The following is a 23,549-nucleotide window of genomic DNA, read 5'->3' on the forward strand; positions in this document are numbered from 1 at the left end:
TGTATTTGTCATCATCAAGTGGATAGTATTTACGAAACACACTGACTGGGGAATGGGGAGGGAATATGTGTATTTGTCATCATCAAGTGGATAGTATTTACGAAACACACTGACTGGGGAATGGGGAGGGAGTGTGTGTATTTGTCATTCATCAAGTGGATAGTATTTACGAAACACACTGACTGGGGAATGGGGAGGGAGTGTGTGTATTTGTCATTCATCAAGTGGATAGTATTTACGAAACACACTGACTGGGGAATGGGGAGGGAGTGTGTGTATTTGTCATTCATCAAGTGGATAGTATTTACGAAACACACTGACTGGGGAATGGGGAGGGAGTGTGTGTATTTGTCATCATCAAGTGGATAGTATTTACGAAACACACTGACTGGGGAATGGGGAGGGAGTGTGTGTATTTGTCATTCATCAAGTGGATAGTATACTACTCTAAAGAATTTAAGGGTCAAAAATTTATAACCAAATAAGTTTCAGAGTGTATTAGATTGATGATGTAAACTACACCAAAAATTTAATTTATTGTTCCATATTTACAAGAACCACAAATAAACGTCACTGTATACAAGAAAGTCACATAACATGCTGTCAAAGTTGAAGGTTGTCAAACATGGATTTTACACATTAGAACATTCGTTTAATAGTGTGTGAATCCACCCCTGGCGCCAATACACTCGACACATCGTTGCCTCATGCTGTTGATCAGACGTCTGAAGAACTCTTGGGGAATGGCCTGCCACTCTGCCATAAGAAGTTGACCCAGATCATGAAGGTTGGCCGGAGGGGCATGGTTATCCCGAACTCTCGTGCCTAATTCATCCCAGGCGTGCTCTATTGGGGCCAAGTCAGGCGAATATGCTGGCCAATCCATCCTGGCGATACCTTGTTGTCTGAGAAAGTCCGTTACCACCCTGGCACAGTGGGGTCTGGCATTGTCATCCTGCAGAACTGCCCCGCCGCCAATCTGCTGAAGGCCTGGGAGAACCAACGGCCGGATAATCTCATTCAGATAGCGGATTCCATTCAGATTGCCATCCACCACATAGAGTGGGGTCCTGTGGTGGATAGAGATGCCGCCCCACACCATGACGCTGCCACCACCGAACCGGTGACGTTGTCTAACGTTAACGTCAGCGAAGCGCTCCCCAGGATGTCTGTAGACACGAACCTGACCGTTGTTGAACTGGAGACTAAACCTGGACTCATCAGTGAACATCACTCGACCCCACTGAACACGTTGCCACCGCAGATGAAGTATGCACCAGTGACGTCTGGCCGTTCTGTGACGTGGTAGGAGTGGTGATCGAACAGCCTGGCAACGGCAGCGTAGATTATTGGCTCTCAGATGATTGCGTATGGTTTGATCAGACACTCGAGTTCCAGTCGCAGTCCGCAGATTGTCACGTAATCGGCATGCAGTGGTTGTGCGTTGACATAGAGCCATATTGGTGATGTAGCGGTCCTCTCTATTTGTAGTGCTTCGGGGTCTTCCCAAACGTGGACGATTTCGAACAGAATTCGTTGCTTGGTACCGTTGCCACAGTCGGCCAACGACACTGACTGACACCAAGTCTCAGAGCAACATTTCTTTGCGTATTGCCATCCTGAAGCCAAGCAATAGCCCTTCCTTGATCTTCGATAGTCAGTTGACGTCGTACCATTGTCGAATTTGGAGTGTGCACCGTACACGAACGCAAGCTCCAATTATACGGAAATTCAGCATTGGGAACATGGAATACACATGCCTGGGGGAATGGGGAGGGAGTGTGTGTATTTGTTATGTTCTGGGACGATTCGTACTTATTGTATTGTTGTTCTTCTATTCCCAAGTCCATGTGTCATGCCTGATTTCCTGGTGGGTTGGGGCGTCGCCATTGTGAAACATTCATTTCATTTTCTGCAGTGTCTGTTTTACTGCTTTAAATTTATGTTAATTAAACTAACTACAGTGAAACCTCAAAACCGGACCCTCAGTAAACAGGAATTCCCGTAATTGGACATTTTTCACTGTTCTTTTTTTTAAATCAGTAAAGAACTTAACCTCACTAAACTGGATACCTCTTAAAACTGGATACTTTAATTGGTCCCGAGAGTGTCTGGTTTAGAGGGGTTTCACTGTATAACAATAGTTTTACTTTTATTGTAAATACATCATTCTCCCATTCTTTCTGAAACCACAGGAAAGTGCCACAGGTGCATCGTCCACTGTGTTGGGTTGGGGTGGGGTGGGGGGGTTATCTCCTATAGAAGTATTTCCTGGTATCTGGAAGACAAACCAATTTCCTGTAATCTGGAAGACAAACCGAGAGAAAGAAGTAAGGGAACTCTTGGTATTTTAGACCACATCTCAGTCACTGTTAGCATCATAATGCCTGTATAAAGTACTAATATACTGAGAGAAATAAGGCAACACTTGGTATTTTAGACCAAATCTCAGTCACTATTAGCATAGTAATGTCTGTATAAAGTACTAATATACTGAGAGAAATAAGGCAACACTTGGTATTTTAGACCAAATCTGTCACTATTGACGTCGTAATGTCTGTATAAAGTACTAATATATTGAGAGAAATAAGGCAACACATGATATTTTAGACCAAATCTCACTTACTGTTAGCGTCATAATGCCTGTATAAAGTACTAATATACTGAGAGAAATAGGCAACACTTGGTATTTTAGACCAAATCTCAGTCACTATTAGCGTAGTAATGTCTGTATAATGTACTAATATACTGAGAGAAATAAGGTAACACTTCGTATTTTAGACCAAATCTCAGTCACTGTTAGCATTGTGATGTCTGTATGAAATACAAAGGTGTAATACGGGATTGAATGTCAGTAATGTGAGATTCAATGCCAGTAACACAGTTCAGTTTCTAACACTATGGATAAGGGTTTGGTTGCAGTTAGTTTTTCCTGTTAGTGTTGGTATGATCCCTTATTCTTTTCCTTTAGTATTTATGCAAGAATATAAAACTCTCATCATATGCTGCCATGTGAGATAAAAAAAAAAATACACCAGAGGATCGAAATTTCTACGTCCAAGGATTTCTTTTTCTGTCTCACAGGACCAGATATGATGGAGTCTTTTTCTCTCATCTACTATTATTTTACACCAACAGACAAACATGGCTGAAAAAGTAACTTTTTAAAATGTTTGACCATTTTATCATAACTTAAACTACACTATCCTATAATGAAGGTATAATATCAATTTGAAACTGTTGTCTGATGTCTTCAGATCACCAATTCACATCAGTATCAAATGATATATTACTAACAAAGTCATACTTCCTATGTTAAGTGCACCCACAGGGCTCGAACTTAACGATGGAACAGTTTCACAAAATTGCCACATGAGACGAATTGTTAAGTTTGAGCCCTGCACCCACATGGTAAAAATATCTTTCAAAGCTGTCTTTCATGGTATATGTCTGTGCTTTGTCCTTACGGATGAGAGAAAAATGTATCACACCTACATGGTGGGATGCCATCCAGGTTATGGGGTTGGAAAACACTGCCTTGTATATAAGCACATTTGTTTTTGGTGGTATAGTCGTTAAGGAGTTGAACTTAAGGTGTCGAACTTTAGGCTTGTAGATACAGGGTTCGCATACCAGAACCGGCTTCCGTCTAAATTCATTTTAAATACTCAGTAGGTAGGTGTAAGGCTACTACTCTGACTTCTCTCTCTCACTAACCACTAACAACTAACAATTAACCACTTGTATGGAATGACAATCCATGATGTGTACCCATGACAACGTGCTTGAACCGTAATTGAATATGAGCCCGAATATAAGTATAAAAACACATAATCTTTACAAATCTAAATAATTATATAAAATATCTGCATTTCATGAAAATGCCTGATTGTAAATTAGATAAATAAGAACATGACAAAATATGAAGTAAGCTGGTCAAATGTACCAAACATCAAAAAGTCTGCTTACATATACCGGTAATAAATCTGACTTTAAATTGTTTACAAGATAATACTAGTATATGTTATATTATATGTTATATATTTATGTCATTGTATTGTTTTAGTGACAATGGCAAAAGGAATGGGCAATGGATTTCCAATAGGAGCTGTTGTAACGACACCTGAAATTGCCAAAGTTATGGGTAACGCCCTGCATTTCAACACATTTGGTGGAAACCCATTATCGTGTGCTGTTGGGTCTTCAGTTATTGATGTAAGTCAAGATGAGATGTTTTTTAGTTTGTCTCTGTCTCTCTGTTTGGAAAAAAAATTAAAAATAATGATACCACTTGAATACCTTTATTTATTAATAATAAACTATTGGATGTCAAACATTTGATAATTCCAAAATATTACAGGGTTGGAATTTTGTTTTACATTTTAATGGTAGCCCATGGGCTACCAGGTATGTAAAATGTGGTAGAGCAGCAACATGTTATGGTAGCCCAAAAATAAAGGTATAAAATGGCAGCTATACTTCAAGAATAAATAATCTACTCTGTAGCAGTATAAGACCACATAATCTGTTCTCTTGCAGTATAAGACCAAATAATCTGTTCTCTTGCAGTATAAGACCAAATAATCTGTTCTCTTGCAGTATAAGACTAAATAATCTGTTCTCTTACAGTATAAGACCAAATAATCTGTTCTCTTGCAGTATAAGACCAAATAATTGGTTCTCTTGCAGTATAAGACCAAATAATCTGTTCTCTTGCAGTATAAGACTAAATAATCTGTTCTCTTACAGTATAAGACCAAATAATCTGTTCTCTTGCAGTATAAGACCAAATAATTGGTTCTCTTGCAGTATAAGACCAAATAATTGGTTCTCTTGCAGTAAAGACCAAATAATCAGTTATGTAGCAGTATGACCAGATAATTATTCTACAGCCATATAAGTCCAATAATCTTTTCTGTAGCAGTAGAAAACCAAATAATCAGTTTTCTACCAGTATAAGACCAAATAATCTGTTTTGTTGCAGTATAAGATCAAATAATCGGTTCTGTAGCAGTATAAGATCAAATAATCTGTTTTGTAGCAGTATAGGTAGTACTAAACCAAATAACTTCCGGCTGGGTCAAAGTTCGAGGTGCACCGAACTTTTGATAGAGAAGTGAACACCACAAGTCCTGTGATTGGTTATAAATGTGAGTGTGTTGGTTGTAAAAAATAATAGTTTCATCTGGGTAAAAAAAAATTGCAATTTTATTTCATCTAGTACCAATGTGTCAAGTAGCCTTGTGCTTGAAACATGTATGGGGTACCTGTAAAAAAAAGTACTCGAATTTTGTGCGAAACTAGGGTAGTCATAGACGCTACCCGTTATCTCAGAAACGAGCAGCTTGACCCCCATTTTTTTCTGATTCACTTTAATTGTAAGGGGTGGTAGTATTTATATCTGTGGCGTTTATGTCGGTTGATACGTTGCAGGTAGGAGTTTTAGCCACATATGTTACTATTGTCGTCTATGGGATTTGATTTGGTAGTATACACCCTATAGCACATATTCAGTGCATAATAAAAAATATTATGATTTTGTCATTTTATTTAATTAAACTATACTGGTTGATTAATTAGCCATCACTCGATCATGCAGGTTCACAATGACCTTGACCTTGACAATAATCTCTGTACATGGCTCAGAATGGAGTTTGAATCAAAGTTATCACTGAAGAAAAGTTGGTTTTGGCCTATAATTCGTACTGTAAAGATTTCAATAATTTCTTTTTACATGGTATTTGACTTGCCATATACAACTGCTCTTAAATATGGTATTATATATAGGCAACCTGAACTAAGATTTTAATAGCAATTTATTTTTATATTAAAAATAGCATGTGCCAATAGTGGGTTAATGTCTTTAGTTTCCATTAACATTGTTAATGTTTTATGTATGAAATTCTGAAAACTCAAATTTGTAAAGAAGTTGATTTTTATTGTCATTTTGACATATTTATAGGGTGCTAAGTTATATTTTAGACAAATTTGTAGTTTTATGCAAAATTTAAAGTAAATTTGAACAAAAGCTTGACCAAAAACATAATTAAATTTGTTGTCACTATTGTGCCTTCTGTTCTTATTTGTACATAACAATAAGGTTGTTAAACATATACTTAGATCTCCAGATCATTTTTTTTTTTTAATAATCACTTAGTTAGCTCTCATGAAAAGCATTTTGAGTTTATACTAGATTCAGAACCAATTTTTTTCAGATTTGATTATCTGCCTTGGATTAAGTTGATAATTTATTTTATTGTTAAAGCTGTATTACCTAATGTTACTAGCTAAATAAAATGCTGGATTACAGATTGTAGGAATACATCTAATGTACATATTGTATTCATCCGGATAAGAAAATAATGCAAGAAAATAGATGTTCGGGTAATTTTGTCATTTAAAAATAGTTTTTTTCAGTAATTAATCAAAAATAAATGTGTTAAAGCTGCAAGATTATTCCAGATATCACAACTATTAAAACCTCCAACTACAGTAGGCTATAAATAAAATATAGTCAGGAATATTGGTGGCTGCCAATAGTTTTGATGGTTCATTATGAAAATCAGCATGGCCGATGGATTTGAAATTCCCATACCTGGTAACTTGAAGACACCCACACCCAGCATACGGGATTTCCGCCCAACACTAATGTACAGGACATTAAGTCATTACTTCATACAGGTACAGTCATGTTTGTGTTTCCTTCTTCAGACAGTGTAGTTTTTTAATACTGATATTTCTTTGATATGCCTGTTAAGGTCTTCAAAATGTAGGGGCCAATCAAGTGCATGTGTTTTAATGGAATGCTTTAAAGGGGTAGAGGTACTCTGACTATCTTTGTTGTCTCTACATATATACCTGAGTACACACACACAACTGAAAGTAAATATCTTCAGGAGTTTTATTTTAAAACATTTTGTTGTTTAATATGACATATTGCATTTGTACAAAACTGTGTGCAATATATAAGCCTTATGAGGTGTACATTATATTAGGTTGCACTGTAGAAACAACAGTTTCAGTGAGGTTGTCAGTTTATGTCAGAATACACCAGACCCTGGTTGTCATAAAGACACACAGCTGGACACTTTTTGAAAAATGTATGTTATCAGTATAGGTAGTACTAAACCAAATAACTTCCGGCTGGGTCAAAGTTCGAGGTGCACCGAACTTTTGATAGAGAAGTGAACACCACAAGTCCTGTGATTGGTTATAAATGTGAGTGTGTTGGTTGTAAAAAATAATAGTTTCATCTGGGTAAAAAAAATGTGCAATTTTATTTCATCTAGTACCAATGTGTCAAGTAGCCTTGTGCTTGAAACATGTATGGGGTACCTGTAAAAAAAAGTACTCGAATTTTGTGCGAAACTAGGGTAGTCATAGACGCTACCCGTTATCTCAGAAACGAGCAGCTTGACCCCCATTTTTTTCTGATTCACTTTAAGTGTAAGGGGTGGTAGTATTTATATCCGTGGCGTTTATGTCGGTTGATACGTTGCAGGTAGGAGTTTTAGCCACATATGTTACTATTGTCGTCTATGGGATTTGATTTGGTAGTATACACCCTATAAGATCAAATAATCTGTTTTGTTGCAGTATAAGATCAAATAATCGGTTCTATAGCAGTATAAGATCAAATAATCGGTTCTGTTGCAGTATAAGATCAAATAATCGGTTCTGTTGCAGTATAAGATCAAATAATCTGTTTTGTAGCAGTATAAGATCAAATAATCGGTTCTGTAGCAGTATAAGATCAAATAATCGGTTCTGTTGCAGTATAAGATCCAATAATCGGTTCTGTTGCAGTATAAGATCCAATAATCGGTTCTGTTGCAGTATAAGATCAAATAACCTGTTTTGTAGCAGTATAAGATCAAATAATCTGTTTTGTAGCAGTATAAGATCAAATAATCGGCTCGGTTGCAGTATAAGACCAAATGATCAGTTGTGTAGCAGGATAAAATGTTTAACATCCGAAATCAGCTTTGATTATTAAATCAATGTTATCTAGTGGTCTTGTTAAACAAAACAAACTTAAACTATTTGTAGATGATCCACACCTCATTTCATTGAATGGGTTCAGTTCTTTTTGCTGCCTATTCTACTGTAGTTTAACTGTTATAATATATAACTTAATGTTTTGCCGAAATGAAAATTTTCATTGTATCTGAACTACATTTTGCGTACAGGTACGTTTGAGAACACCAGTTATTTGAGTGATTTTGCTGACATTTAGGTAATTGATGAAGAACACATACAGGAGAAAGCCAATAGAGTGGGGATATACTTCATTAAGCAGCTGCTCCAGTTGAAAGATGAGTACGACATCGTGGGCGATGTACGCGGCAAGGGTCTGATGCTTGGCATGGAGATGGTCACTGATAAGGTAATATTTGTAAATACAGTTGAATCATGTTGGCTCGAACCTTGTTGGTGCTCGAGAAAGTGTTTGACCCATTGGGTAGTTCGACCTAACCATTCGGTTAACATTGTTGTAAGTGTAACTCGGGTCTTCATTTTTGGGTCGAGCGTTGCAGTGTATTTGACGCTCCCAAGTTTGACCCAACGAGATTCTACTATAATTCCATTTGGGTAAAGCCATTCACACAAGTTTCCCATGCATTTTTTTGTTTATACTATGATGACTCTGAAAATAAATAACAAATAATCATTATAATTAAATTTGAAACATATTTATTACTATAAACATAAATAAAATCATATTTTATTTGAATTCTTTTGAACAGTAATGCTCTGTAATACAAAGTACCAATATAAAATGATGTTGTAAGAATTAAAAATTAACAAACTCGCATTGATACATCTGGACCAATCGGATGGCTTTAAATTGTAATGAAAATAATGAACATTTAATTATATGTATTTTTAAATTCATAAATTTAATAGATTTAAATGAATAGAATTATGTTTAAGTTGTTTGATTGTAGAACTTGTCTCCCCTTATAAACTCTTCCAATTTTATTTGACAGAAATCGAAAGAGCCTATGTCTGGACCGGCAATAGCTGAAATTTGGGAGAACACTAAAAACATGGGACTTCTGCTTGGAAAAGGCGGATTCTTTGGCAACGTTAGTTTTTTCTTGTTCTTTCCTTGACCCCATTCGTTATTGGCCTTTTAATGTCCATCTTGTTGTTCAATTTTTAACAACACTAGTCTTTTAAATCTTTCTTTCTTTCTTTTTCTTTTTAACATTTTTTTAGACTTCTATTATCCAACTCAACATTCCAGTCCTTTTCTCATCAACAAGGATTTAAAATTATATGGTAAATCCTTTTTTCGGTTCCCTGCCCAGAGATGATCAGAACCCATCTGAAACTCTGTTTGGTAATGGTGGATTATGTTACATGGTAATGAGTAATGGATTTTCAGTTCCATGATTTACCTAACATGCTACTAGAAACAATAGTTTCTGTGGAATTCAGAGGCTTGCCATGACATTTGCTCGTCTCTAAAATGAGTGTTTAGTGATTCATTTGAGCATCTAACATTCTTCCATCATTAGGTAGTGCCATGGGATAGGCACACAATAAAGACAAGAATGAGTCCATTGAATCCAGGTATGTGCATTGGAAGTACAGATGAGAACTGTGGATAAATTTGAGACAGGTATTGATTCTAGAACCGGATATACTCCTATACTTTTGGTGATCATTAGGTAGTGCCATGGGATAGACCAGCTTTATTCGAAGCGGAGACCAGAAAGAATTGAAGTACGTTCAGTAAAGTATACAAAAGTGAGCCATGGATAAGGTTGAGACAGTGGTTAACTCTAATATCCTCCAATCCTACCAGTGATCATTAAACAGTGCCATGGAATAGGCCAGTTTTATTAGAACCAGAGACAAGAAAGAATCTAGGTAGGTGCAGTGAACTATCCAAAAGTGAGCCATGGATAAAGTGGAGACAGCTATGTGATGGAGTGGACAGGTCAGTCAACTAAAGTCAGAGGAGTCTTAACAGAACAGCAAGTATTGAAACAGGTCTATGTTGCAGGACAAACTGAAAAGATTTCTTGTTAGCATTTTGTGATGATGATATCTGATGTCATTTAGGCCCAGGTGAAGATCATAATTTGGAGAAGACAGTGTAAAAAAAATCAACCCCAAAAATTGAAAGTGTGAGCCAGCAATGTTATTATGTTGTATTAATTTGATAAATTCCAAGATAACTAGGCCTACAGATAGCATATGTTATTTACAAGAATTTTATTATTATTCTATAAGTCAAAACATTGAAATATTGGAGTTCTACAGGGCAGTACCTAGTCTAAAATAAGTGTGGTGGCAGTTCAAAAAGGATCAGGGCACAGTAATAGAAGTGCAGGACGTAGCCTAGTGTTAAAGCACTCATCTGATGCATGATCCCTGTCGGTGGACCCATTGGACTATTGCACTATGACTGGTATATCAAAGGCCATGGTATGTGCTGTCCCGTATGGAATGGTGCATTTAAAAAGATCCCTTGCTACTAATGGAAAAAATTTAGCAGGTTTCCTCTCTATATATATATATCTGTTGAAATTACCAAATGTTTGACATCCAATAAACAAAATTAGAGGCACTGATTTTCCGCGATCGCGGAATTGCGGAAATACCTATCTGAAACGGAATTCCCGATTTTTTTCCAAAACATTGTTTAACTTTAAATAGCGCATTTGATTAATTAAAATTAATTTTTCGAACTAGAAACTATGGACACCGACATCTGCCTGTGCTACGCTACGACACTAGTACCTTTGTATGTTATGCCAAATGTTTAATGTAGAGTATCTAGACGTTTTACCAGTCGTGTTTTCTTCGCTTATTCCCGGTGATTTAACGGGAAAAACCGAACATTGTGAGCTAAAATTGTCCGATATTTACTCAAGTGAAAGATATATTATGTTATGTTTGATTATTAATTTTTAAAATTTTCGGCATTGCCATATTTCCGATCTCACAAAGGAATGCAGTAATTGCATATTGTATGCCAGGCTTTGTTCAAAATAAATTATACAAGGGAAGTGGTTTATAGTGTGATCGTTTGTAATTATTTTCCCAATCATATCGTAAAGAAAACCGAAAATGTTCGAAGTCTGTGTCGTGGCGTATTCACAAGTTAAATTCCTGTGTTTTCTAAAAATTACAAAATGCTTTCTGCCAAACGATGTCGCACTTTGCCCGTTCAAAAGATAAGATGCAAGAGTGGCACAATTTCCAGAAGATATGTATTCAGACGGATCACTTTTATTGTGTAAATTTTGTCACCACAGTATTGATTATTTGAGAATTGACACAATTAAAGATCACATTAAAAGCAAAAAGCACGTGGCCACCAAGGAACACGCATTATTGACCAAAAGTAAATTGAGACAAGTTACAGTGCCAACTTCATTTAAGTCTAAAGATCAACGTGAGGAATTTATACTTGACTTTATTAAGCTGTGTACCATTTCTGATATTCCCTTGGAGAAAACTGAAAAAATGAAACCGTTTTTGGAAAAACACTGTCAACAAGGTGGGGCCCTTCCTCAAGCAGACATATTACACAGTGTGTATATCCCAAAAGCTTTTGAGCAGCACCTTCAGGCACTCAAAAGGGAGCTGAAAGGGGAAAAAGTTAGTATCATAGCGGACAAAACCACTGACTGTCGTGATCACAGCATATTAAATATCATCGCTGGGTTCAAAGGAACATCATATTTAATAGATGTAGTCACAATGGGAAAATGCAACCATGCCACGTTAAGTCAGGCCATAATACGGTTGGTGACATATGGGGATCCAATACAATGACGTGTCTGCTGTTGTTACCGATTCTGCAGCCTACTGCAAAAAGGCTTACAAAGATGTACTTTCTGCAGTGTTTCCTAACTCTATGCAGGTCTTATGCATGGCTCATGTGATAAATTTGGCAGGTGAAGTGTTCACTCACAGTGCTGTATTGGATAACACTTCTCAGTTAAATACGATGGTAAAATCGGCTTTCTTTAAGAAACCTGGACGCAAACAACGCTACATAACCTTTTTAGGTGAATATTTACTGGCGGCTGAAGTTCGACTCCCTCCTGCACCCGTCTCTACCAGATGGAATAGCGGGTTCAATGTGGCAAAGTATCATGCACACCACATGCATCTGTATGAAGGATTTTTCAAACAAGAAAAAAGTGAAGCAATGGCGGTGGACAGAATCCTTGAGTTGACCACAAGCAATCATCTAAACAAAAATGTGTTCAACAGTCTACGACTGAACCTTAGCTTTGTAGAAGAAAATTGTGACCGACTCATTTCATCATTAACATGCTTGGAAGCAACATCGAGTACACTAGCAACACAGGTGTACAATGTTATTGAAGACTTGCGCTTGTATTTGAAAGCAGGATCCAGTAAAACCAACTCTGGTTCAAACACTGATGCATTCTTGATGGAGATAAATCCCCAGGAGCGGAAGAAGGTTTCTACCAGTTTCAATAAGTTGTTTGAAAAATCTTTGGAGAAACTGTCAAAACATATTGATTCCCATCCAGCATATTCCTTGTACAAGGCCAGTCGTCTCTTTGATCCCAGACAACTTTCAACCCTGTCGCATGACATCAAAGACTACAGCGTCATTCCAGAACTGGCCAATCCCTCTGCTTCAGTGTTTGATGAGTTCTTGATATATGTCCAGTTCAAAGCTGAAGAAATCCCAACACCATTTACAGTGCCCTCATTCTGGGAAGTCAACGCTACCCGGTTTCCTCATCTTGCAGCTCTAGCTAGTAATGCTATCTGGATGCCTGTTGTCAGTGTTGATGTCGAGCGATCATTCAGCCAATATAAACACATTCTCAACGATCGGCGCGAAAAACTGACACAGGAGAACACAAAGTATCTGTCCATGATGTACTTCAACGGAGATGTGGAGAAGCGGTTTCCTTCTGCCTGAGACTGTTATTGACGGTGAACATTTCTAATTTGTGCAAGTTCACTTTCCTGACAAGTTACTTGTTTAAATTTAAACCAAAAATAAATACAAACTACTGACATGTTTTGCCTCATTGCATATTTATTTATTTTATACCAGCAATTAATTGCGGTGTATGTGTGTGTGAAACAAAAACAGAATTTGTTTAATACTGAAACAGGAAAAAAAACGGAAAAGGAAAAAATCTGAAACGGAAAATCAGTGCCTCTACAAAATGAACTTTTAACAGTAATATAGAGTGTTAAACTAAAAATGCACTTTTTAATGTTTGCCCTTGCCCTCTTTCCAGGTATTGCCCTATTTAGGTTTTAATTTATCTCTAAATCTTTTATTATTGGTTATAATTCCATTTTTAATGGTCTTCTTTGCGTGTGTTTTTTCTTCTGTAGGTTTTCCGCATCAAGCCACCAATGTGCATCACGGAAGAGGATGTTGACTTTTCTGTAGCTGTTATAAGAAAGGCGTTTAACGATTACCTCAACAAAGTCCAGTAATTCCGACTGAACAAGTGTCCTTGATGGAAATACTGACTCAAGTCTAATACAGTTGACATTATGCACAAATTAACAAAATTATGCAAAAACAGTACATTATGCAGGAAAGTAATTTATGCTGAACTGATTATTAGAGTGTCAGAATGTACGTAGAGAAATAAATGTAGTTTTCCATCTTATAAGTCATTAGAGCCAGTATGTAACATTGATTAACATATTTACAAGGCACCTGATATGGCAAATAATCTTTATAAATTACTGTATTTTCTTGAGTATTGTGCACAACATAGCCACAAGAAGAAGAATTTTTTTTTTTAAATTCCATTCTGTAATTTTATTCTCCAAATCAGTTTGGTGTAGACTAAACATTATGATTTAATTTATTTCCGCGCTGCTTGTTATACCATAGCACTGGGGCTTTCAAAAAGGAGTTTTGACCTTTTAACACAGTGCAGGGCTCGAATGTAACAACATCACCAACGGCAGTATGAATTGCTGTCGGCCAGGAGATTTACCAGTGGTTAAAAATTATTGATTCAGATGAAGTGACTATATTTAAAATTGAGTAGGCAGGCTCAAAATAATTTTGCCTGTGGCAAAAACATTTACAAATTGCTGTAGTTAACAAATTTTTAAGTTTAATCCCTGCAGTGAATACTATAAACGGACATTTAAAATGTGTCATTAAAAGTATTGCCAGTGCTGAATTGTCAACGTAGCAGATGTAGAGACTAGTACTACAGACCCCACGTTTTCAGAGGTTCCACAGATCAACTCATTAATTCACTTTTTTATTATTGGTATTGTTGGAAAGATTACTGTTACTATAAAACATGACTGATTCTTCGCGCAATAAGTTTTATTTATTTGTGTCACTATGTAAGCCTATAGTAGTATTAGGGGGTGGGGCATGTGTTAAGTGCTACCAGTATGATACAGGCACCACAGCTATTTAAACTTATTGATAGTAGGTACAAATCTGATTTACCCCCGTACAATTCTTGTGTAAAACCGTAAAAAAAAAATTAACAAAAATCTTGTTATGTATAATTTGTACTTTTGTTTTTCACATGATTTTTGGTGCATAAAAGGTGCATACGTGTATAATTCATAGGTAAAAGTATGTTGTGTGCCTCAGTTAAGAACTATATATGTATTGTTTTTGTTAATATGCATAAAGTGTTGAGAAAACCAAACTGGACTTTTTTTGTTCAACTGAATATAGAACATTTGTTGATAGTTTAAATGTCCAATTGAATATAGAACATTTGTTGATAGTGTAAATGTCCAATTGAATATAGAACATTTGTTGATGGTTTAAATGTCCAGTTGAATATAGAACATTTGTTGATTGTTTAAATTGGCATTCATAATTTCATTCTTTGCACAGTGAAACTCCTCCAAACTGGACACCAATGGGACCAAGTAAAGAGTCTGGTTTTAAAGGGTGTCCTGTTTAAAGAAGTTCAGTTGTACTGATATTTGTAAACAGAACATCTGGTTTTGAGGGAATTCCAGTTTACCGAGGGTCTGGAAGTTTTGAGGGGTTTCACTGTGTATTCCACTATGACAGAAGTTATCGGAGAGGTTCATAAATGATAGATTTACATTTATCTTGTGTTAGCTTTTTAAAATATTCTGCAAATAGTTTAATAAATTTACAGTTTGAGAATCTGGTAAAATATCACTGTCCTTGACATATTCTGTGGCAATCATCTGTTACAGAATAGATTGGTGGAGGCATTTTTATCATTGTTAAATATTTACTTTATTATCATTTTTCAGTCACAACCAGTTACCCACTACTGGTATATCAAAGGCTGTGGTATGTGCTGTTGTGTGTCTGTGGGAAAGTACATATAAAAGATATCTTGCTGCTAATGGAAAAATATAGCGAGTTTCTTCTTATTCTCCATCAGAATTACCAAATGTTTGACATTCAATAGCCAGTGATTACTTAATCAGTATGCTGAAGGGTGTTGTTAAACAAAAACTTCTTCTTTTTTTCAGTTATCATTTCTACAATATTGCCATTAAGTTAATTGAATTTCAAGGGCTTGCTTTATTAAAATTAGCAGTTTAACAAAACCATTATTAAACCACAAAAGACAACCCAAAAACAAAAAAACAACAAAGAAAAAAAATTAAAAATAAAATAACAAACATCCTTAATCGGTTATCTCACATGTAGATTAAAAAACAATTATTATTATATTTTAAACACCAAACAAAAGATAAGTTATTTGGATAGTGGTCTTTCTCTGACAAAGCCACTTACTGCTTCAGTGTCCAATACATTTCATTTTAAACAACTTTTCTATTTTCATGTTTACTCGCAAGTGTCTGAAGTTATTATGTATATTAAAAAATTATTCTGTTTTTAATTTTAGTTTTGCACTTGTTGTATGGACATACTTTATAAGAAGAAGAAGTATTCTCTTGGGTTTGATTGAAAAAATGTTTTATTGTACAAAGAACAAAAGAATCGGGCACAAGTTTGACAGTTTATGAGGCCCACTTCTACTTGGGATATAGTATATAAGTGTTATTTGAAGAAGTCATGATGAAATAAGAACAACAATTTATTTTAGCTTTAATTATTGTTATTCATGTTGATTTAACTATTAACTTAAATCTTGTTTAGTAGAAGTTTTTGTCCCTTGAGTATTGTAGTTTTACAATTCTTTTTACTATGAATGGTTGTCATTAAGTATTTTGGGGTATTTTCTTGTTTTGATTTTAACAAACTTTTAGATCCATACCTGATTTATATATATATATATATATATATATTATATATTTTTTAAAACCGTCCACCCATTATGATTAATTGATAAGTGCCTTAATGTCTGTGTTTATACAGTGTGTGACTTTGTCCTCGAATTATATTTGCTTTCTGTTTCAGTAGTGGTTTCAACCAGCCAGCTTGTTATTCAGTCTCAAATTATAAACCGTGTTTGACAAATGTTTGAGAAAATCACTAGCCCTCACAGAAGCTTTGACTAGTGCCCTATGTATTATAGTACTTACCCGGTAATACAGTTGATCATTTCCACTGGCCCAGACCAAAAATCCACTAGCCGAGACCGAGGGGTAGCGATTTGTCGAACCCTGTTTTAAATGTGGAACGATTGCATTAAATGCTATAACTATTCTCCAATTGCCTGTATATGTATTGACCATTTGCAGTTTCAAGCTATAAATATTGGCAAGTCACAATTTCAAGCTATAAATATTGACCAGGCAAAGATTATTTGAATTTGCAAAGCCTTTGTTCTTGCCTTATACACATGTAGCTACATACATTTAATTTTATAATTCTTAAACACCTGTGTTTATTATTTTTTAATAATGATTGTAAATTCAGCCTATAGATGTCATATTGATATTGTACAATCAAAGCTGGCTTACCTCAGTTATGTTTGGTGGTGATTTAAAAATTATATCGGGGGATTATTTTACATTTATATTCCCGCATTAGTTTGAATTATTAATGTTTGGCCTGGGAGGTTTTGATTCAGGCCGGCAGAATTTGTAGCTTAATTGGACAAAATACCTTGCAAGAAATGTCAGCCCAATTTCTACCCCTGTATATTAATTAATTCTATTATATATTATGTTGACATCAAAAACTAAAATCTATTTAAAATTACTGGCTTTAACTAAACAAATGATAGACAAGTTCTAATGTTACCTTTTCTTGCCAATACATTTACAAATAAATACCCATAATAAAGTAAAAATAGTAAGGCTTTGCTGGGGTGGGGTTTTTTTTGGGGGTGGGGGGGTGCCACTAATAGCATTAATACAGTAGTTATTTTGAAATACATGGGAATATCTATGTTTAGTTTCTTTCTTGCCATTACACAATACAGCATTAGCTGCTTTCTATAAGAGCAAAATTATAGTACTTTTTAGTTGAATCTACATATACATTTTGTATATGGGAATGTCTCATTTATTGTTATTACATTTTTTACTTGCCAATACAGTCATGGCCAGAACATTTATGAATTTCAGGAACATTTATTGCCATTTAATGTAAAGTCACATGGGTATACTCAAGTTGCATTTTTTTCTTGCCATAATAAACAACAAAATGTCCAGGTAACTTTCCACGAAGCGATCTTAGTCCTAAGATTACCTTAAGCGCATAGCTACCCTATGCACTTAAATTGATCTTAGGGCTAAGATCGCGTTGTGGAACAGTGCCCAGACAAGCAATATTTAGTTCTCATGATGTACATAAAGTGAGTTAATAGAATGACATGAATAATTCAAAATTATAATGTGATTGCATGTCTTGTATACCTAGGACCGATCCCTGTCAGTGGCCCATTGGGATATTTCTCGTTCCAGCCAGTACACCACAATTGTTTATTAAAGGCTATGTGCTATCCTGTCTGTGGAATATAAAATATCCCTTGCTACTAATGAAAAAAATGTAGCAGGTTTCCTCTCTAAGACTATATGTCAAAATTACTAAATGTTTGACATCCAATAGCTGATGATTAATAAATCAATGTGTTATGGTGGTGTTAATCAGCTGTGTTCAGTACAAGTAGATTCCTGTCTTATTATGTGTGAAGTAGACAAATGTACAAAATATTTTAAGTTGACTGTTGGTGGCTAGATAGAAGAAGATGAATTGCACAAAGACAGAAAACTTGTCACTAAGGAAAGTTTGCCTCAACTCAACACATCCAAATCCATCAGTTGTCCTTTAAAGATTCTCCAGTAAACAAAAAATTCTATTAATAACTGTAATAGATAATTTGGCAGGAACCACAATTGAGCAATTTGTGAGATGGCACATACATGTATGCAAGCAAGCTGAAAAAAAACTTTTGCTGCCCAGTAACTACATAATATGTTCTAAAGAGCGTATGGTTATTGAATGTATTTATAAAATGTCATGGGCAGTTGGGTGTTTAGTTGAGACGTATACTTCATATACTCACCTTAAATAAAAATGTATAGCACTTCATTATAAATGTGTATTAATTTATTTGTTGACCATCCAGTGCATAACATGTAAGCCACCATAGTTTTACATGGTAATGCCCAACTTCTATTACTTTTTTTTTTTTTTGCCATATTAATAAATTTAAATAGGTCACTTGATATATGGCCAAATCAGAGGCATGAAAGAGGGAGGCAGGCAGGGCACTGCCACCCCACCCATCCCCCATCAACTCTGAAGATAGTACATTAGTCTCATGTTAAAAGGCAAACTTAATATATCAGTGGCCCCATCAGTTGCTGTCATATTCCAACACCTCTGTAGATATACATGTACCAGTGAGGTACTGACTTGGGTCACAATATTAATTTACCAAACTGGTATTTCCCGTCTAAGTATTATGTGCTCAGTTCTTTTACACAGCTCAACAAGTATGATTTTTATTTTAAATCTGTATATATTTATTTACTGGGTACATGTATATTTAAAAAAAACCAATACTCCAATTTTAGAACAAAAGAATACCTTATATACAAGATTTATTTGTTCTTTTCTTTGTAAAAATCTGTTCATAGATAATGTTGGGGTTAATGACAATCTGAACATTGCTTGGAAGTAAGCGGTTAAAGGGACATTCCTGAGTTTGCTGCATTGTAAGATGTTTCCAACTAATAAAATATTTCTACGATTAAATTTACATATTAAATATATTTTCTTGTTTAGAATATCAGTATCTGTATATTCAATGTGTTTCTGGTCATCTTAACATTTGTAAGAAGCCCAAACTGGATTTTGTCTTAAAATAATTTCATATGTACGAAAAAATTATATTTTAGGAAATAAAATGAATTTGAACCTAGTACGATCGGAAACATGTTTAATATACAGCCACTAATATTTTATGCAGAAAAATATATTTGATATGTAATTACAATCGTTAAGTCTCTGTTAGTTGATAACATCTTAAAAATTGCAGCCGTGTTTTGATTGCTTTTATGACCAAAAAAAATATATCTTGATAATATTATTTTTGTCTCTTACAGTTATGCCCTTTTTAAAAATAAAAAAATGCTGTTTGGCCATTTCATCTTGTAAGACACAATTTATCAATGATTGTGTGTTGAGATTTTGGATGGCTGAATAAAATGTATGCAAATCATTGTTCGGATTGTAAAAAACCAGATCCTTAAATTTTATGCTCCTTTTTTGTTGTTGTTTACTTATGCCAAGAATTTTACTTCTACATTAAAAATTAGAAATGTATAACATCCAGCTGTCTATAATGGCAAATTAATTAATTATTTTATCCACTATATATTAGCCATTATGGCTTAGCCACTCTTGTATTATTATATTATAATGTTGATGCATCATATAGACTGATAATGTTCTATGTAGTTTGCTATTCTGCTGTGTAATGTATCTGTTCTGTATACTAGTGTGTGTACTCAATATGTCTTATATAAAATGTATTACATGTCTGAGAATTGACCCATAAATGGGTTTACACAAACAACAAACACCAGAAAAAAATTAAAAATCAATTAACCAGTTACCACCACGTAAATCATGTAAATTTAGTAATTTGAATGAAAAATAGGTTATGTAAAACCAGTCTTGCATGAACAAAATGATTCTTTGCACAATTTTCTGTGGCCTGTGGTACACCTGTTTTGTATGCACTAAATCGTGTTCTAGATATATATTTCTTTTAGATATGTTCTGGATCTGTTCTGTGTATGTTTGTTAAACATGTTCAAGATATGTATTAAATGTGTACTACATAATCAGCTGTACTAATATGTTGTAGTATGTATTATTAAGCCTGTTCTGTATATGCATTCTCTATTTGTACTAACTTTGTGTTAGATATGTATTGAATGTAATTATGATAGACTGTCTCTTAAGCCTAGATCACATTATACAATGAGACACAACTGCAATTGATTTTTTAGTTGACCTGACAGCATTTGACATGACCGAACATGTTCAATCGCAGACAATGGTCGTCGTATAGTGTGAACGTGTTGTCACTTGTGATGCAACCATCCAGTTGAGTTGCATTGTCTAATGTGATCTAGGCTTTAGATAATTGAACATTTTTGCATATCGGTCAGTGTGTCCTCATATTGATGAACAAATGTGAAAAATCCAATTTAATAATCCATATCCATTTTACTTCATGTTTTACTTTTATTTTGATTTTTTAATAATTTGCACATTTTGACCAATAGGCAGTTTTATTATCCACATGGTTAAGCATAACAGAGTTAATAATAATCATACGAAACACACGTTGTTTTTTCCAGTCCTAGCTCAGACTTTGCATATGGAATATGATGTCATTTCGTCGTTTCCTTCTAGTTGTGGTTGAAACATTTTGAGATGGTCCTTGTCTAACAATAATAATATGGTTAATAAAGAAATTATTACACTCGCATGTGTGTCGTACTGATTTTACGAAACTCGTTTCAGGATTTATGTATTGCCCTCGCTCTCACTCGGGCAATACAAAAATCCTGACACTCGTTTCGTAAAATCATTACTACACAAAAGCTCGTATAATAATCTTTATGTAATATATGTCCTGCCTTCCTTAAAACCTAAATTTTTTTTTTAAAATTGTGGTTTCTGGGAACCCAACCATACCTACAAAAAAGTACCAACCCTAATTATTGTTTAATGTATTTTTTCTTTATTTTATTATTATTTTATTTATTATTATTTTTTAATTAATATGTACGGTGGGTGAAAATAGTACATATGGTGTATAAAATTTTATCAGGACATTTAGGGGTGAATGTAGTTGTTTAAAAAAAAAAAAAAAATCAATGACGACCTACCCTACCTAATTTTTTCTGCATGTTCCCGGAAACACAATTATTTTTTTCAGGTTTAACCATGAGTATTTCTTGCTGTCCCATATATTTCCCTTGCTTACGGTACATTATTATCTTTCTTATTTAAACCTGTTAACTACAATGCTTCAGTTTTAATTTTTTTAGTTTTGCCTAAATATCTCTATTGTATCAGGGTTTTAGCAGTTCAGTAATAATCATATAGAAATGTTTTGTACTTTGACAAATGGAAGGAATTAGAGTAGATTTCAGACATTCCAGAATAGGGAAAATGTAACAGGTTTCCTCTCTAATACTATATGTCAAAATTACTAAAATTTTGACGTCCAATAGCCGAAGACTGACAATTTCGATATAACAACAAAATGATCAAAGAACGGACGTGGTGGTTGTAACGAAGTCTGACTTTATATACATCTTTTAACTTTATAGGATTTTTTATAGAACTGCATTTGACGAGAGGAAAACACCACCTAACAAACTGACTTAAATGGCCTCTTTCCTGGATACAACTACATTATACACAGTCAGACATTTAATGGCTCCTTGTCAACTTTGGGGATGATGTGGAACTGACCAGTGTGGCAGTTCTTAGAAATTGGTGGGTGGGGGATGGGTGTGTGAAATGCATTAAGCTCTTAAAATTAAAATGTTTAACTGACACATGTGCACCTTCCACTATAATATCAAGCTGTTTATTGGTTTGTTGAGGGATGTTCAATTACTTAGAATTGAATACACATTTTTGAATACACAACAAATCATCATTAAGATGTATTCACTCTTTCAAACTGTGTTTGACTTTTTATGGTACATTTTTTAATAGTCTGTATGAATTATAATTCTTTAGGTTTTAGAAAAGTATATTTATAGATATATATTTCTTTTCTTTTCTTTTTGGAGTTGTATTTGTAAAATGCATGCCAATATTGCAGAAACGACATGTGATTAAATGATATTAATTTATGTATCATTGTTACTTATGTTTTCAGCATGTTTACAATATTAAACAGAGTTCTAGAAACAATAAATTTTATCAGTGTTTTGGCTCTGTTATTTTGTTTATCACACTAGAATATTTAATGGCAGAGTAGAAAATTGTTTAATAGCTGACAATTGGATATTACATAATATATTGTAATTCTGGTACTTAATCTAGTACAGTTTTTTCTAACATTTTTTAAGTTGAGCACCTCAGAATTAAGTCTGTAAATAATACAGTAACTGTCATAAGTTCAGCACCTCAGAATATTTCTATAATGACACCTGAGCACATTTTACACTACAGCTATTTAGCAAGATGGCATATACCACAGCTTTCAGTGTACCAGTCATGGAGCACTGGTGGGGGTATGAGTCGACCAAAAAGGAATGATCCCAGGACCCACTGGACATCAATGTGCTCTAGGGGTGTTGTTAACAAAATTCAAATGAGTGTACTGAGCTACATCCCACCCCACTTCATAGACGTACTGCACTCATGTGGGGAGAGAGAGAATGGCTGATTTTTGCCCAAATTAAAAAAAAAAAGCTTGAATCTGGATAACATTTATTCATATTTGCATTACTACCAAACAACTATGTAGGGTTCCAAACAAATCGCTATGCACTCTACACAATTTTTTTTTTTTTTTAAATTGCATCACTATTCAAAAGAAAAACATACAAACTGTCGCAATTCAAAAAGCAATTTTAATGTAGGATTTTCAATATTATTTTTCAAACTTGAAATAGTCTTTATTGGAAACGAAAACATGTAAATGGAAAGATGTAAATACATGGTGAAAAGTTTTCAGGCCAGCATATTTTGCCCAAATGTCTCCATCAATTTTTGCTGAAATTTGAAAGCTTTGTTCCAACACTGGGGGGAGAGTTGATGTGCCTCGACCCCTTTTCATAGGCTTATATACCCCACTTAATTCAACAATTGCTTGGTTGTGTTTTTATTACCATTAAAATAAGAAGTCTGTTGGCCTAAACAGCTCTGCTATTTCCTGATTTTTAAAGTTAAAGTTTGTTTTGTTTAACAACACTAGAAAACATTGATTTATTAATCATCAGCTATTGGATGTTAAACATTTAGTCATTTTTTTAGTCTTAGAGGGGAAACCTGTTACATTTTTTCATTAGTAGCAAAGCACATACCATGACCTTTGATATACCAATCATGGCCAGTGGCAGATCTAAGGGGGGCCCCCCGAGTACCACCTAAAATATGCAGTTTTACATTAGAGAATCAGAGAAATCCCTTCGAGAACATTTGTGGC

General features: G+C 34.7%; 1 protein-coding gene across 1 annotated transcript in view; it reads left to right on the forward strand.

Annotated features, from left to right (window-relative positions):
• Nucleotides 1–19,168, forward strand: part of LOC121388063 (alanine--glyoxylate aminotransferase 2, mitochondrial-like) — a 61,470-nt gene extending 42,302 nt beyond the window's left edge. The window contains exons 11-14 of the mRNA XM_041519267.1: nucleotides 4,067–4,215; nucleotides 8,237–8,386; nucleotides 8,991–9,089; nucleotides 13,357–19,168. Coding sequence (XP_041375201.1) covers nucleotides 4,067–4,215; nucleotides 8,237–8,386; nucleotides 8,991–9,089; nucleotides 13,357–13,461 — 503 coding nt within the window. The 3' untranslated portion in view covers nucleotides 13,462–19,168. The remainder of the gene's footprint in view (nucleotides 1–4,066; nucleotides 4,216–8,236; nucleotides 8,387–8,990; nucleotides 9,090–13,356) is intronic.
• The last annotated feature ends 4,381 nt before the right edge of the window (nucleotides 19,169–23,549 follow it).

Source organism: Gigantopelta aegis, chromosome 14 (assembly GCF_016097555.1).
Source record: "Gigantopelta aegis isolate Gae_Host chromosome 14, Gae_host_genome, whole genome shotgun sequence".
Classification (NCBI taxonomy): Eukaryota; Metazoa; Mollusca; class Gastropoda; order Neomphalida; family Peltospiridae; genus Gigantopelta; species Gigantopelta aegis.